Below are 15,545 nucleotides of genomic sequence, written 5' to 3'. Positions count from 1 at the left end.
TTGCTGCTGAGCAGTTTCCAAAGTTTTCCATTAAATCCATCTGTAATTTGGGATCAAATAGTTGTTGTTCAGTTGAATATGTGTTTAGTTGTGGATTTCCTGAGCTGATCTGCAGGATAGAGACCAGGACCAAGCAAGACATTTTTCCTGGATCAGGACTGAACATTTGAAGTTTGATCCATTTCAGTGATGAATCAAAGTCAGTTTTTAGTCCAACATGTCTGATTTGATCTTTATCTTCTAATTCCAGACTTGACTGAGCTCAGCAGCATGTTATGAATCTGTGTTGACATGAATAGTTGTATGAATGTTGTGGTGACATTTGGATGATGTGTGTAGAAGGCTGACATTATGATGATCCACAATAAGAGAAGGACAATGTCCCTCTGCTCATGTTAGTGAAAGCTCATTGATTAGGACATATCTGATTGGATTAGAAATGATTTTTATCCACATGATTTATTCTTTATTCAGATTGAGTTACTGCAGTTTGTCAGAGATCAGCTGTGCTTCTCTGGCCTCAGCTCTGAAGTCCAACCCCTCCCATCTGAGACACCTGGACCTGAGAGACAACAAGCTGCAGGATTCAGGAGTGAAGCTGCTGTGTGGTTTTCTGGAGAGTCCACACTGTAGACTGGAGACTCTGAGGTCAGTTCACTGTCTGTTACTGTTGTAGATCTTATATCTTTAATCCACAACTGAACCTGGTTTATCTTCATCCACAACTTGAATCCATTCATCTTGAATGAATGAATGAATGAATGAATGAGATTTGAAATAGTTATTGTTCCATATTGTGACTTTTTCTTCTCTCAGACTAAGAATTATTCCTTCAGTTTCACTTCATTTCAGTCAGTTGTCATGAATAATGTCTGTTGACTTCAATGAAACCTTCAGAACTCACACACTGGTATTTGTCACAGTCAGCAGACTAATGTTTTCTAAATGAAGTGTAGAAAATGTCCAGTGTGAGTTGTTCAAAGTCCATTTTTATCACAACAATATACAGAAGATCCTCAGAACTAATATTTGTACAAATCAATTGAAAAACACTTGAAGTTCATTTCAATGAAGTGTCAGGACTAATGTCAGTTCTTCAGTGTGTGTGTGTGTGTGTGTGTTTGTATTTCCCTCTTCACATTTTGAATTTACAAGTTTACAGTGAGCGTTCAATGGTGAATAATATTGTAATGTTTCAAATGAAATTATATCTTCCCGAAAGTCAGACTTTTTCTTCATTTTATGTAGTTTTCACATATGAAAGGCAAAGTGATTTTGGTAAAACCTTGTTTAGATTTATTTGTGCTTTATGTGAAATGAAAACTATGTCATTTGCAATAAAAAATTTATCAAATTGTTCATTTGCATTTAATGGTAAAAGAATGTGAGGCTGAATGGTCGGCCCCCACACACGTTCACCTCACCAAAAAGTTTGGACACCCCTGGTCTAGATATTATTATTATTATTATTATAGTAGTAGTAGTATTTGTACTGATAGTTGTACTATTAAATTGTATGTATCTTTTATAAACAGTGAAAGCTCATTGATTAGGACATATCTGATTGGATTAGAAATGATTTTTATCCACATGATTTATTCTTTATTCAGATTGAATTCCTGCAGTTTGTCAGAGATCAGCTGTGCTTCTCTGGCCTCAGCTCTGAAGTCCAACCCCTCCCATCTGAGAGACCTGGACCTGAGGATGAACAGACTGCAGGATTCAGGAGTGAAGGATCTGTCTGATCTTGTGAAGAGTCCAGACTGTAGACTGGAGACTCTGAGGTCAGTAGAGGGTTGGAGTCAGTCCATGCTGCTTTCATCAGTATTGTCCTAAACACAGTTCGTATCAAAGCAAAGATCCAGTGTCTCCTGTAAACCTCCAACCTTCTCAGTGGCTGCTTTCCTCATTGAAGCTGTGAGAGGAGAATGGTGACAGGCTTCATGATTGGACAGAAAAACAGAGAGACAGACAGCAGTCAGCCAATCAGATCAGCCACAAGCCTGATTGTGATTGTGTGTTTGAGGTGATGTGAAGACGACTGTTGTTGTTGTGTTCATGTCTACAGGAAGTAGAGCTGGATTACAGCTGACAGCCTCACAAGATGTGTAGAGACAGTGGTCCTCATTCATCAAAGTGTCGTAGCATCAAATCTGATCTGAGACTGTTTGTTCTCTCATTTCAACACTAAAGAATTGATGAGTTTGATCTTTGTCACAGCTCTGAGATCAGTCTGACTGCAGCCTGCAAATCACTGGCTCTGATTTCAGAGAAGCATCATGACATTTTGGAAGCATGTGGTCTGATACAGAGCAGAACCTCTGCTGAAGTCCAGTGATCACATCTGTATATGTGTCCATCTGTCAGATACTTTCAGTGACAGCCTCCATGTTTATTTGTCAGCTGATATTTCAGAAGCAGATCAGATGTTCATCAACACACAGAGACTCTTTCTTTAAATGGAACATGAGTTGACATGTAACAGCAGTGAATCCATCACTAAACTGTTTGTGCAGTAATGAAGCTTCATGACTTCATGCTGACTTATCACCTCTGTTGTCTGTCTTCTTCTCTCAACAGATGGAGGTACTGATCTTTCCAAATGAGAGAGTGAAGACAATGGTGTGTGTGTGTTGAGAGAGGACGAGCTGTGTCCTGATGATCCAGAGAGGTTGAAGCAGCAGCAGCTTGTGTGTAGAGAGGCTCTGATTGGTCCATGTTACTGGGAGGTAGAGTGGAGAGGAGAGCTTCATCCAGCAGTGACTGACAGAGGAACCAGAAGAAGTGGAGAAGACTCTCAGTGCTGCAGTCTGAACTGCTCTGAGAACAGCTCCACTGTCAAGTCCACCATCATCCCTGTGTGTTCCTCTGGATCTGAAAGAGAATCATCAGTGTATCTGGACTGCTCTGCTGCTGCTCTGTCCTTCTACACAGTCTCTGCAGACACACTGAGACTCCTCCACCTCCTCCACCCTCCACCTGGACTTTTTTTTTTAATTCATTCACAGATGCTGAACCTAAACTGATAAATTAGATTAGCTCCATCATGTGGTGTGATGGAGAATTGCAGCTAATTTCCACATTATTTTTTCTGTCTTGCAGATCTTAGAGGTTCAGAGTTATGCAGTAATTTAACTATTGAACACACTCTGGTACTGCAGATAATATTTAATTCAGAGGGTGCATCCAATTTTCTGATTGGCTGAGGCTGGTGAATTTTGTGATTGGCCATTTCATTCATGTGAGAACATGACTGGAGCTTGTACAGGAACAAATTCACAAACTGAGGCAGGCAGAACATTTAAAGTGGAAAAAACAATGGAGCCTTTCTTCAAATATAATAATTCAATTATACAAACTGTATCATAGTATAACATGTTATTAGAATGACATAAACAGTAAACAAAGCTAAATCACTATCAGTTACTCTGATGCAATTACTTTCACTACTTCTGCAAGTAGTATAGATATTACTATGAACTACTTCTAAAAATAACACACCAATTGGAATTCCTATTGATCTTATAGTTCCTGAGAAATGTAAATATTAAAGAATACTATTAAAATCTGCTTTTATACTGTCTCATTAATACAGTTATTTAAAAAGTTCTAAATCTTTTACAGCCATTCTCAGTACTACATGAAACACTACAAGTACCACTCCTGAAATACTGTGACTGTGTATTTGGGGTTTCACCTTCAGGAGCTGAACAGAAGATTTTCTCTGCTCATTAAGGCTGTAGTCAGGACTTTAGAAATACTGAGGTCATGAGGTCAAGCTTCCTTTAGACAATGTTTTTTTTTCTGTAACTTCCATTTTCTGTTTATCTGGATTTTTTAAACCATATAACTCATTTATCTAACAGCTCTGAACTCTCTGTGATGTGTTATTTAAATGCAGCAGTGTGTCCCTGAGTTTTAATGAACCTCTGAATTTCTGTATTGTTTCCTGTGTGTATTGAATTGAATGGTTTAAAGGCTGTTTCCTAACACTAACAATAAATCCAATAATTATTCTGACAACCTGCTGGAAAGTTCTTTAAATTCTAACATAATTCAGCATCACTATCAATGACAGTTAGTTAATGCAGTTCAATCAATACCTGTCTCACTCAATACAAGGAAACAATTATGTGGACATTGCAACCAGGGGACAGGACACCCTGGACCGTCTACAAATGTCTACAAACAACAAGGACTCTTCCAGAGCTGCTGTCCTCCCCCATGTTGGTAACTCTGACCATCCAGCTGTTATGCTCACACCAGCTTACAAACCCAGAGTGAAACAGGTCAAGCCAGAGGTCAGACAGGTTAGAGTGAGACCACTGCTTTGAGACCAGTCAGTGGGACATTTTCAGAAGCAGCAACATATGACAATGTTTCTGACCTTCAGGAATATACTGTGTCTGTCACTGACAACATTAATAAATGCATTAATAAAACCATCAAGAGGCGAGCCAACCACAAACAAAAAAGTTTGCTCTCTGCTGAGAGCCTGGAACTCTGCATATAAATCTGGGGATGCTGCAGCAAATAGTCTGACAAGGAAGAACCTGTCACAGGGATCAGAGAGAGGACGAAGCCACGTCGACTGTGGAAGGGTTTTCAGAACATCACTGACAACAAGGCCCCTCCCTGAACGATATGCCAAAACAACCGCTCTCTACCAGATGAACTGAATCCCTCTTATGTACGGTTTGAGGTCAAAAGCACCATCCAGGCACAGACGCTCCCACTACCATCCAGAGACCAGGCACTCCAGCTGTCCACTGCTGAAGTGAGAAAGGCCTTTGGACTGGACAACATCCCTGGACGTGTTTTAAAGGATTGTGCAGAGCAATTGAAAGGTGTCTTTGCAGACATCTTCAACACATCCCTCAGGCAGGCAGTCGTACCCACCTGCCTCAAAAGCACCACTATTATTCCAGTCCCAAAGAAGTCAGATCCAGCCTGCCTGAATGACTTTCACCCAGTGGCCCTCACACCACCTGTGACCAAATGTCTTGAGCAGCTGGTTTTGAAACATATTAAGAACAATCTCCCAATAAACCTGGACCCCCTTCAATTTGCTTATAAAACAGACACCATCTCCACCACACTCCACCTCACGCTGTCACACCTGGAGAGGAAGAACACCTACACCAGAGTCCTTTTCATTGACTTCAGCTTTTAATACAATCACTCCACAGCAGCTGGTGGAAAAGCTGAGGCTGCTGGGTGTGAACACTGCAACCTGCAACTGGTACTCAGCTTCCTGACAAAGCAGCAGCAGACAGTCACACATTAAGATCCATCTCAGGGGTGTGTCCTGAGCCACACATGACTGTACAACCAGATCCAGCACCAACCACACAGTTAAGTTTGCAGACAACACAACAGGGTTAACAACAATGATGAGTCTGCTCACAGACTGGAGGTGGAGCAGCTTGAAGTGTGGTGCAGATCCCACAACCTCACCATCAATGTGGACAAAACAAAAGAAAATGGTGATTGATTTCAGGAAATCTGGCAAAGATCACCACACACATCTCATCAAAAAAGGGTTAGGGTTAGACAAAAACGTCTCCACCCCCTCTGGAGACTCAGAAAGTCAGGACTCCCCACACCTCACCTCATCACATTTTACAGGGGCACCATCGAAAACATCCTGAGGCTCAGCTTCACGTCCTGGTTTGGCAGCTGCAGGGTCCACGAGCAACGACAGCGAGACATTTAAGACTGCCATCAGAATTGTTGGTGCCCCTCTCCTGTTCCTGAAGGAGATCTACCAGCAGCGCTGCATTTAAGGAGCAATCTCCATCATCAGTGACTCTCAACCACCCCTCTCATGGCCTGTTCTCCCCCCTTCTTGTCCAGCAAGAGGTCCAGGAGCATCAGCTGCAGATCCAGCAGGATGCTGAACAGCTTCTTTGCACAAGTGGTGAGACTGATGAACGGACTGTGGCCCCTCCCCATCCATCCACACACCCACGCACCCACACTGCAGTGAGACAGAGAATGTCACAGTCACTTTAGTCACTTTAGAGTTTCTTAGTTTCTAGTTTAACAATTTTCTTTCTCTACCCACTGTTTATTTTAATGTCAGAAGCTGGTGAGAAACAACATTTCGTATCAGCCTGTGTATTTTTGTAAATACCACATGAAATAAAGAAAATCTTGAATCTTGAATCTAAATTTAAAAAAGTCAAAGTAGAAAATATGTACAGTATTTCTGTACAATGATAAAACTTTGAAAACACACCTTTACACTGTGCCGTGGGACTTCGGTGCAATGTGGGCTGACCCCGCGACCTGGGCCTGGACCCAGATAAGCAGCAGATGATGACATGACATGACCTTTACACTGTGCATTCAAAGACCTGCCATTTGTGTGATCTCTTTATCTATATCAAGACTGATCTTTTAGTGGACATGAGGACATATCACAGCATGCACAGTGAACAAGAGGGAAAGGTTAATTACTGTTGGTTTCTGACAAAATAACAGTCAACTCCATTGAATCACAAGATATGATTCAATTTCTCCTGTGGGTGTTAAGAATAAACCTCTGAACAACCACCCAAAACTAACTTTTCAACACTTCTGAAAGCATCTTAAATAAAAAAACAAAAACAGTTCCTCAGTATTCAGTATATTAGGTGTCTGGAGGTTCCTCAACAGGTCTCCTAGCTTCCTTGTCACCTGCAGCATGAACAGTATAGCTCAGTATAAATGATCATCACCTGGACCTGTATTGTAATGATTATCTTCGGCCTGTCACAGAGGGAAAGGCACAGGTGAACAGCTTTAATGATTTAATGATTGCTATACCAAATGATCCAATAAGTCATTCTATGTTACTGATCATATAGGTTTATGTTCTTGTTATGGACACAGCTGTGTTGGAGAATTGGTAAGCTGTCCTTTGCCTCCTCAGTGTGAATGAAGTTTGTGTGATGTGTATCAGGTGTGTGTGTGTGTGTGTGTGTGTGTTCATGACTGGAGGTGGGGTGATGATGTGATAGCTGTCAGGTGCGCAGGTGAATTGAGGGGAATGGCAAGTAGGTCACCACACTCTGGCCTGAACACACATACACACACAGGACACACACACGTACAGGTGGAGAAGACAGACAGGGACAAATGACACACACCAGTAGAGATCGACCGATTATCGGAGCCGATATTCAGCATTTTGATGCATATCGGCATCGGCCTTCTTTTTAATCCAGCGACCGATGAGAGATCATAATAAAAACATAATAAAATCAACTTCCCAAATGCTGTAATAAATGAAGCATGATGAGTTGAGCATATGTCAGCATGTGGCCCCACTTTTAACTCTCTCTCTTTTTTTCAAACCCTCATTTCAGATGGACAGACTGAAGTCTTCAGTGAAGTCTCTGCTATTTATTAGAGCAAGAGAAGCCGTCTGACTGGAGAGCACGCTGAACAACTCTGCTTTTAACACCACAATCTGCAAATTTTATTTGACTTTGTTTTATTTACTTTATAAAATTTCAGGAAGCTATTTATTTATTTATTTATTTAGATTTTCAGTTAACTTTATAAGAGATGCTGCTGACCCTGGGACCTCCCTACACTTTTGGTTAGAATTTTAAAACAAAGATGTCTGTTGTCTAAGATAAAAAGAAAAACCTTTAACGTGTTGCAAATCTGAAGCTGTTTAATAAAGATATGCTTAAGGCATTTAAACAAAGTTTAGTGTTTGAGTTTATATTACTCAAATTTTTGACGCCAATATTTTCACTTTTACTGCACATGAATATTGGCTCTAAATATTGGTTATTGGCCTCCGTGACTACTAATAATCGGTATCGGTCCTGAAAAAAACATATCGGTTTGTCTCTATTCAGTTCCTCATGTTTCTTTGGATTCACCTCTTTTGCTGTTTTGGTTTCAGTAAGACATCTTAGTTTCCCTAAGTTTATGTTTTGGAATTTTCTCTACGTGGACACTTCTGTTTTTTTCTGAGTTTTGTTTCCTGGCTGAACAGACTCTGTAAGACTTTCTTATTAAAATATGCTCATTAATCAGATTGCCTGAGTCTGCACAAAGAGGTTTCAATGAAGCCATGGTTACAGAGTCACTTCCTGAATGGCTCTGAAGCTTTGTGAACAGCCCAGAGCTCCAACCAGCCTCAGACCAGTTCCTGCTCTCCAGTCAACCACTGAGCCTTACATTTAAAAGAATGTAATCACTGCTGTAACACATTTATGTTTACAATATTCAATCCTCAAAAGACCAGGAAATAAAATTAAAGTGTTTCTTTTTGGAGTTTGAAATCCTGATTCTAGTCTACCTGTTCTGCTTGGTTTTGTTAGTACCTTTGAACGTCAGTCTCTGTGGCGCAATCGGTTAGCGCGTTCGGCTGTTAACCGAAAGGTTGGTGGTTCAAGCCCACCCAGGGACGGATGACAAAGTGTTTTTGGGATCTGCCGTGGTGCAGGTGGTGCGGCTTTGGACCACCCGGTGATTGGAGGGTCGCCGGTTCAATTCCTCGACCAAACACCAGGGATATGCACAATGATATGGCTGGTGGTGAAGGAGATGCGCCCCCCCCTGCCTCTGTGACCATGGCTGTGGTGCCCCTGAGCAAGGCACCGATCTACCCCAGCTCCCCGGGCTCCTTCTAGGGAAGCCCCCTGCCACAGTGTCTCTAGTGCTTGTGTGTATGTTTCATTCACTTTGTGTGGGTAAAATGCAGAGAGTCATTTCCCCAGGAGGGATCAATAAAGTATAACTGTATAAATGTCTAATTTTTGTGAATTCACCTGTGAACCTCAGTGACTCACTGACCCAAAACACCTGAGGATACAGGGAAGGAAAAAGAGTTTAGAGTTAAACTGAATAGAAGTGAGCAGGTGACTCACAGAGTGAACACACACACTTAGATAATGTCTACATATAGTGGCACTTTATGGTCTTCACTGACATTTCCCTTGTCTGGTCACGTGTCTTGTGATCTGCTCGTGAACTGACTGCAACGTTCCAGACACATGGCTCTTATTGTAGAAAAGATTTTTGTCAACACTGTAAAACTTTTAGAATTTTAACAAATTCAATACATGTGTCTTTTGTATAAGATGTACTGTGATTATTACTGCTCATTGTACTTGTAATATATGATTTCTAAATTAAATATCATCAGCCTTATCCTTTACAGCAAAGCACAGCAGTGGATTTTGCTGAGTAATAAAATGTTGATGTGTAATGATCAGCTGGGCTGTGATGACCAAATAGTTTCATATATTCTGTTTGCATCATTTCACAGTGGTGTTTTAAGGCTGGTTTGACTCTTTATTCCTTATTGAACAACAGGATATTTGATCAAAGCGTTTCCTTGGTGACCTTCTGGAATGTGTGACATGAGTTCTGTTCTAGAATGTTCAGTCTGTGACTCAGCACTCTGAACTCTTCTTCAGACCTCACTCACTCTTCACCTTGAACTCAGTGTGTTCACTCAGGTCGATCGTCAAACTCTTACTGGAGTTAAACAAACTAACAGAAACTAATGAATAACATTGTCTTCTTTAGTTCAAAGGTGCTGTTTGAAACATCCATCTATAATGGAGCTCTGCAGATCTGCTGGCAGATACAGAGCTACAAGACTCACATAAGAACTTCTATCCTCCCAAGCCCACACAACCCACACAAGCCTGCCATCCCCACCATCGTACTGTCCAAAGTATGCTCGCTGGACAACAAGCTGGATCATGTACATTTACTTCGGTCCACCTCACAAGTCTGTGAGTGTTGTGTCTTTGTGTTTGTGGAAACATGGTTCAACAACAGCATTCCTGATAGTGCCACTGAACTTAGTAAGTTGGGTTTTGTTATATAATTTAAAAAAAATCTCATAAACTGAATCAGTATTTAATGTAATAAAATGACACCAACCATAAAACATTTGTCTTGCCATTTAAAAAAAATGTCCAAATGCCATAATTTACCAAAAAATATTACAATATTTATGTAACACATTTAAAGTTAAAAAAAAATAGCCTTCTATTTTAAAAAATATAATTCTGCTGTAATTGTTATGATGGCAGCTGTGGCCAAGAGCAAAAGGGATGAGGACCCAAATGCAGACACCACCAGGCAGACTGAAGGAAGATGATTTTCTTTAATAAGAAAAAATCACTGGTTACAAAGTCCTTAAGCCATGAAACAAACTTCAGGGATCACTCACAGTGTTCTCGTGGAGTGGAAAAAAAGTGTAACTTGAAAGTTCAGGATTCTAAAAAGAGTCACAGGTGTAGATCCAGATGTTCACAGGTATACAGCTCAGGCAAAAATCCACAAGAAGACCAAGGCAGGGACAAGTACAAACTTGGGCCGCAGGAACAGACGAGCAGAAAAAGACTAGGACACAAAAATGGACAGAACACAGGACAAACACAGACAAACTGACCAAGAGACAAAGGAGCAACAAGACTTAAATACACAGAAGGTAACTGGCCACAGGTGATTCACATTAGGGCGGGGCACACAATCAACAAGGTGGGAAACCAGACAGAGAGAGGAAGTAGTCTAGGAACAGATACACAAGGAACGGGGCTTCAAAATAAAACAGGAAAAACTGAAACTAAAACAAGAGAAACATGACTTCAACATAAAACAAGAAATGCAAAGCAGAAGCAGGAACAGGGACCAGTCTGTAAAATCACTAAGTTGAATCTGATTTAGTTAAAAACACAATCATGATTTTAACAAGCAGAAATTACATTAAGTGAAACAAGTTCTAAACTTGTAAACAATACACAGAAACACAAAAACACACACACACACAGGTAGATTGTGTGACTTCCTGTAAATGGAGAGGGGAGGAGCAGGTAAAACTGAAAGTGTTCAGTCAGTTAGTTCAGGCTCCATTTGAACTAAACAGAGCAGGAGGAGGAAAACTGAAGGCTGAGGCAGGGTGAGTGTTAATACAACATTATTATTATTTTACTGTCAAAGTCTCTGAGTCAGTTTTCTCCCTGTGGACTGTAGAGGAAAGAAGAGTCAGGATGAACTTCTGTCCACACAAAGAGACAGAAAAGGAAGAAAGAACATTGAGTGTGTTACTTCCTGTTCTCTCAGTCTTGCATGTGACTCTTGATCAGACTTGTTTCTTCTGATTCTTTGTGTCTGAGCTCACAGCCTGTTTTACTGGTTTCCTTCTCAGACTGACTGAAGTCCTGAAGATGAGTGTTTGTGTGGAGGAAGAAGAGGACAGAGCAGAGTGTCCAGGATCCAGCTGTCTGTCTATGAAGAGTGACAGGTCTAAAGAGGGAAATCTTCCAGACTTCAGTAATGAACCTGGACCCTCAGACACAAAGTAAGAGAACTGCTACAAACCTGTGAACCTCCAAACTTTGGGCTATAACAGTGTTTAGTGTGTTGAGGTCCTGCAGTTGTCGTCTCTGCCTGAAACAGCTGCCGTAGTGTCGACAGAAAATCAGTTCTTCCTGGTTCTTCTGGCTCATCAGTGTTTTAATACTGACTGCTGAGGCTGCTTGTTTCTTTTGAAATGATCTGATTAAAGAATATGTCTACTTTCTCTACACTGATTTTCTTCATTTTTCTTATTACCAATAAATCCCATGTGCAGAGTCAAACCCACACAGAACGTGTATCACAGCCTGATAGATCTGATTCATCTGAGCCAGAAACTATTAAAACACATCAATGAATTTATCAGTGATTGATGTGATATGAATAAAATGTGTTTGTGTTTTCAGAGGTCAGGACCACAGACTGAGAGCAGAGTCTCCAGGATCCAGCTGTCTGTCTGTGAAGAGTGACAGGTCCAAAGAGTTTAATCCTCCCGACTTCAGTAATGAACCTGGACCCTCAGACACAAAGTAAGAGACTGTTTCTAGTGTAAACTGTCCTGAGGATGATTCAGTTCTCAGACATATTTGAAGGAAACAGGAAGACACCAGGGACCAGATCCATAAAACTCTGTGTCCACACAAAGACAGAAATATGCACACACACTCTTTTCAGCAGATTTATAAAGCAGAGCTTTCTCATGTTACTGTTTTCTCAGTCTCAGTCAGTGTGAGAGTTGGTGTATGAACATGAGCCTGATTGCCACTTCCAGAGTCTGTAGACCTGTCAATGAAAAGAAGGACAAAGTAGAAACACAGTGTCTCCATGTTGGAGGCTCCACTTTAATGATTTACACGTCTGAGCCTTTAACAGCTTCTAGACATTGTGAACCAAATCTGGATATTTGTTCACAACAATCAACAGAACATTTAGTCTCAGCACAGGCCGTGCTGCTAAAATCATTTGTTGTCAGGTTTCTGGGATTTAATGACTGTTGAAGGAGCAGAATGTCCTCACACTGGATTGTAGCTCCCAACAAAGTTTGATCAGACTGAAAAAGGAAACACTTTGACCCTACAGGGTCTTCATGAGTTAAATGGCCAACATGACAACGAGCTGATAGGACTCAATACATCATCAAGATAAAATACATGATCAGAGCCTGAAAGAATCCCAACAATCTCACAGTAATCCACCCAAAACATCCAAGAGTATCTCAGTAAGTTCAAATATTTGTTGGAAAATGTATAAGATATAAAATCTGAGAGAAAGATCCAGAACAAGAGCTGGACTGCAGACAGTCAGTCAGAGCAGCACTGTCCAAAGTAAGACTGTACATCTGTCTGCTCATGTCATCATCTCTGACAACAGGAGCTGTGCTTTGATACAGAGTCATTTGTTCTATCATACAGCTTTGGCATTTAAGATGATTAGAAATAGCACAAAATGAAAAAGCTTTTCTTTGCTTGTCTTTAGTTTTTATGCAGCTGATGAAAGAAATGAGCAGATTCTCAGATTCTCTTTCTTTAGTCTGACATTGTTTCTTCTGTGTCAGCAGATTTTCAGCAGATAGTGGTCTGCAGGAGGTTTTAGATGAACATAAGATCAGTCTGAGGAGGAGATGTGAACGTGTGACTGAAGGAACTGATGGAACAGGAAGTGAAACCCTCCTCAACAGGATCTACACTGAGCTCTACATCACAGAGGGACAGAGTGAAGAGGTTAATACCCAACATGAGGTGAGGCAGCTGGAGAAAGCTTCCAAGATGGAGACCCTCCATGACACTCCAATCAAGTGCCACGGCATCTTTAAAGCCTTACCTGACCAACAGAGACGCATCAGAGTCGTTCTGACGAACGGCGTCGCTGGTGTTGGAAAAACCTTCTCAGTGCAGAAGTTCACTCTGGACTGGGCAGAGGGCTCTGAAAACCAAGACGTCAGTCTGCTGGTTCTGCTTTCATTCAGAGAGCTGAACCTGATCAAAGATGAGCAGTACAGTCTTCTCATGCTGCTCCACATTTTCCATCCAACATTAAAGAAGCTCACAGCAGAGAAGCTCGCTGTCTGTAAAGTGTTGTTCATCTTTGATGGCCTGGATGAAAGCAGACTTTCACTGGATTTCAACAACAGGGAGGTCGTGTCTGATGTCTCACAGAAGTCATCTGTCAACGTGCTGCTGACAAACCTCATCCAGGGGAATCTGCTTCCCTCGGCTCTGGTCTGGATAACTTCCCGACCTGCGGCAGCCAATCAGATCCCTCCTGCATGTGTTGACAGGGTAACAGAAGTACGAGGCTTCACTGACGCCCAGAAGGAGGAGTACTTCAGGAGGAGATCCAGTGATGAAGAGCTGTCCAGAAGAATCATCTCACACATCAAGACATCCAGGAGCCTCCGCATCATGTGTCAGATCCCAGTCTTCTGCTGGATCTCTGCTACAGTTCTGGAGCACATGTTGACCACAGAGCAGAGAGGAGAGCTGCCCAAGACCCTGACTGACCTGTACTCACACTTCCTGCTGGTTCAGACAAAGAGGAAGAAGCATAAGTATGATGAGGGACATGAGACGAGTCCACAGGAGCTGACGGAGGCTGACAGGGAAGTTCTTCTGAAGCTGGGGAGGCTGGCGTTTGAACATCTGGAGAAAGGAAACATCATGTTCTACCAAGAAGACCTGGAGCAGTGTGGTCTTGATGTCACAGAGGCCTCGGTTTACTCAGGAGTTTGTACAGAGATCTTTAAAAGAGAGAGTGTGATCTTCCAGAAAACAGTCTACTGCTTTGTTCATCTGAGCATTCAGGAGTTTCTGGCTGCAGTCTACATGTTCCACTGTTACACAGAGAGGAAGACAAGAGAGCTGAGGACTTTCCTGGGACAAGATGACAAACTCTGGGACTCAAAGCCAGAGTCTTTTATCAGGAAGATTTTTAAACATTTTGGAAACAATCAAAGCAGCTACCCATCACTCGATGTCCTCCTGAGTGATGCCATGAAGAAATCCCTCCAAAGTAAAAATGGCCACCTGGACCTGTTTGTTCGCTTCCTTCATGGCCTGTCTCTGGAGTCCAACCAGAGACTCTTAGGAGGCCTTCTGGGTCAGACAGAGAACAGACCAGAAATCATCCAGAGAGCCATCAACAACCTGAAGGAGATGAACAGAAGTTATATCTCTCCTGACAGAAGCATCAACATCTTCCTCTGTCTGATGGAGATGAACGACTGCTCAGTACATCAGGAGATCCAAGAGTTCCTTAAGTCAGAGAACAGATCAGAGAAGAGACTCCCTGAGATCCACTGTTCAGCTCTGGCCTACGTTCTGCAGATGTCAGAGGAGGTTCTGGATGAGTTGGACGTGAAGAAGTACAACACATCAGAGGAGGGACGACGGAGGCTGATCCCAGCTGTGTGGAACTGCAGAAAGGCTGTGTAAGTCCAGACATGATCTTTAACATTATCACTCAGTGTAGATTAGTAGTTTAGTTTTTCAAATATACACAGTATAAAATTATTCATACGTAGATTTTTGAGTTAGTTGTGATTATTACTATCAAGTTTTTCTGTTTATCGATTATTATCTGTTAGATTCCACATTCATTTGTTAATCTATTCATGTTATTTTGAGTCTTTTTTATTCATGCAAACCTGATAAAACTGATTCTAGCAGGACTCCACTTATCTTAAGACTCATTGTGTGTCTCCAGGTGTTGTTGAGTATCACTGTGTGTGTGAGGAAACAGTAGTATAAAGGCTTTAGTGTCTCCCAGAGGGAACTGTGTGAGACTCGACTGTAATGTCTGTGTGAGACATTATGATGATCCACAATAAGAGAAGGACAAAGTCCCTCTACTCATGTTAGTGAAAGCTCATTGATTAGGACATATCTGATTGGATTACAAATGATTTTTATCCACATGATTTATTCTTTATTCAGATTGAGGTCCTGCAGGTTGTCAGAGATCAGCTGTGCTTCTCTGGCCTCAGCTCTGAAGTCCAACCCCTCCCATCTGAGACACCTGGACCTGAGTGACAACAAGCTGCAGGATTCAGGAGTGAAGCTGCTGTGTGGTTTTCTGGAGAGTCCACACTGTAGACTGGAGACTCTGAGGTCAGTTCACTGTCTGTTACTGTTGTAGATCTTTTATCTTTAATCCACAACTGAACCTGGTTTATCTTCATCCAGAACCTGAATCCATTCATCTTGAATGAATGAATGAGACTTGAAATA

The 15,545-nt window shown here is 41.6% G+C and overlaps 1 protein-coding gene and 1 non-coding gene across 2 annotated transcripts; both read left to right on the top strand.

Moving 5' to 3' along the window:
• The first annotated feature begins 8,339 nt into the window (after positions 1-8,339).
• Positions 8,340-8,413, top strand: trnan-guu. Its single transcript has one exon. It is a non-coding gene; the product is annotated as a tRNA-Asn (tRNA).
• Positions 8,414-13,394: 4,981 nt separating this feature from the next.
• LOC121193324 (protein NLRC3-like) lies at positions 13,395-14,738 on the top strand (the record flags this gene model as incomplete). The annotated part of the gene is made up of 2 exons (XM_041055568.1): positions 13,395-14,227; positions 14,273-14,738. Coding segments are annotated over 2 exons (1,299 nt in total), but the record flags the coding sequence as incomplete, so codon positions are not given.
• Between the last annotated feature and the right edge of the window lie 807 nt (positions 14,739-15,545).

The sequence above is a fragment of the Toxotes jaculatrix genome, chromosome 14 (genome assembly GCF_017976425.1).
Source record: "Toxotes jaculatrix isolate fToxJac2 chromosome 14, fToxJac2.pri, whole genome shotgun sequence".
Classification (NCBI taxonomy): domain Eukaryota; kingdom Metazoa; phylum Chordata; class Actinopteri; family Toxotidae; genus Toxotes; species Toxotes jaculatrix.
This window is presented reverse-complemented; position numbering and strand designations above follow the sequence as displayed.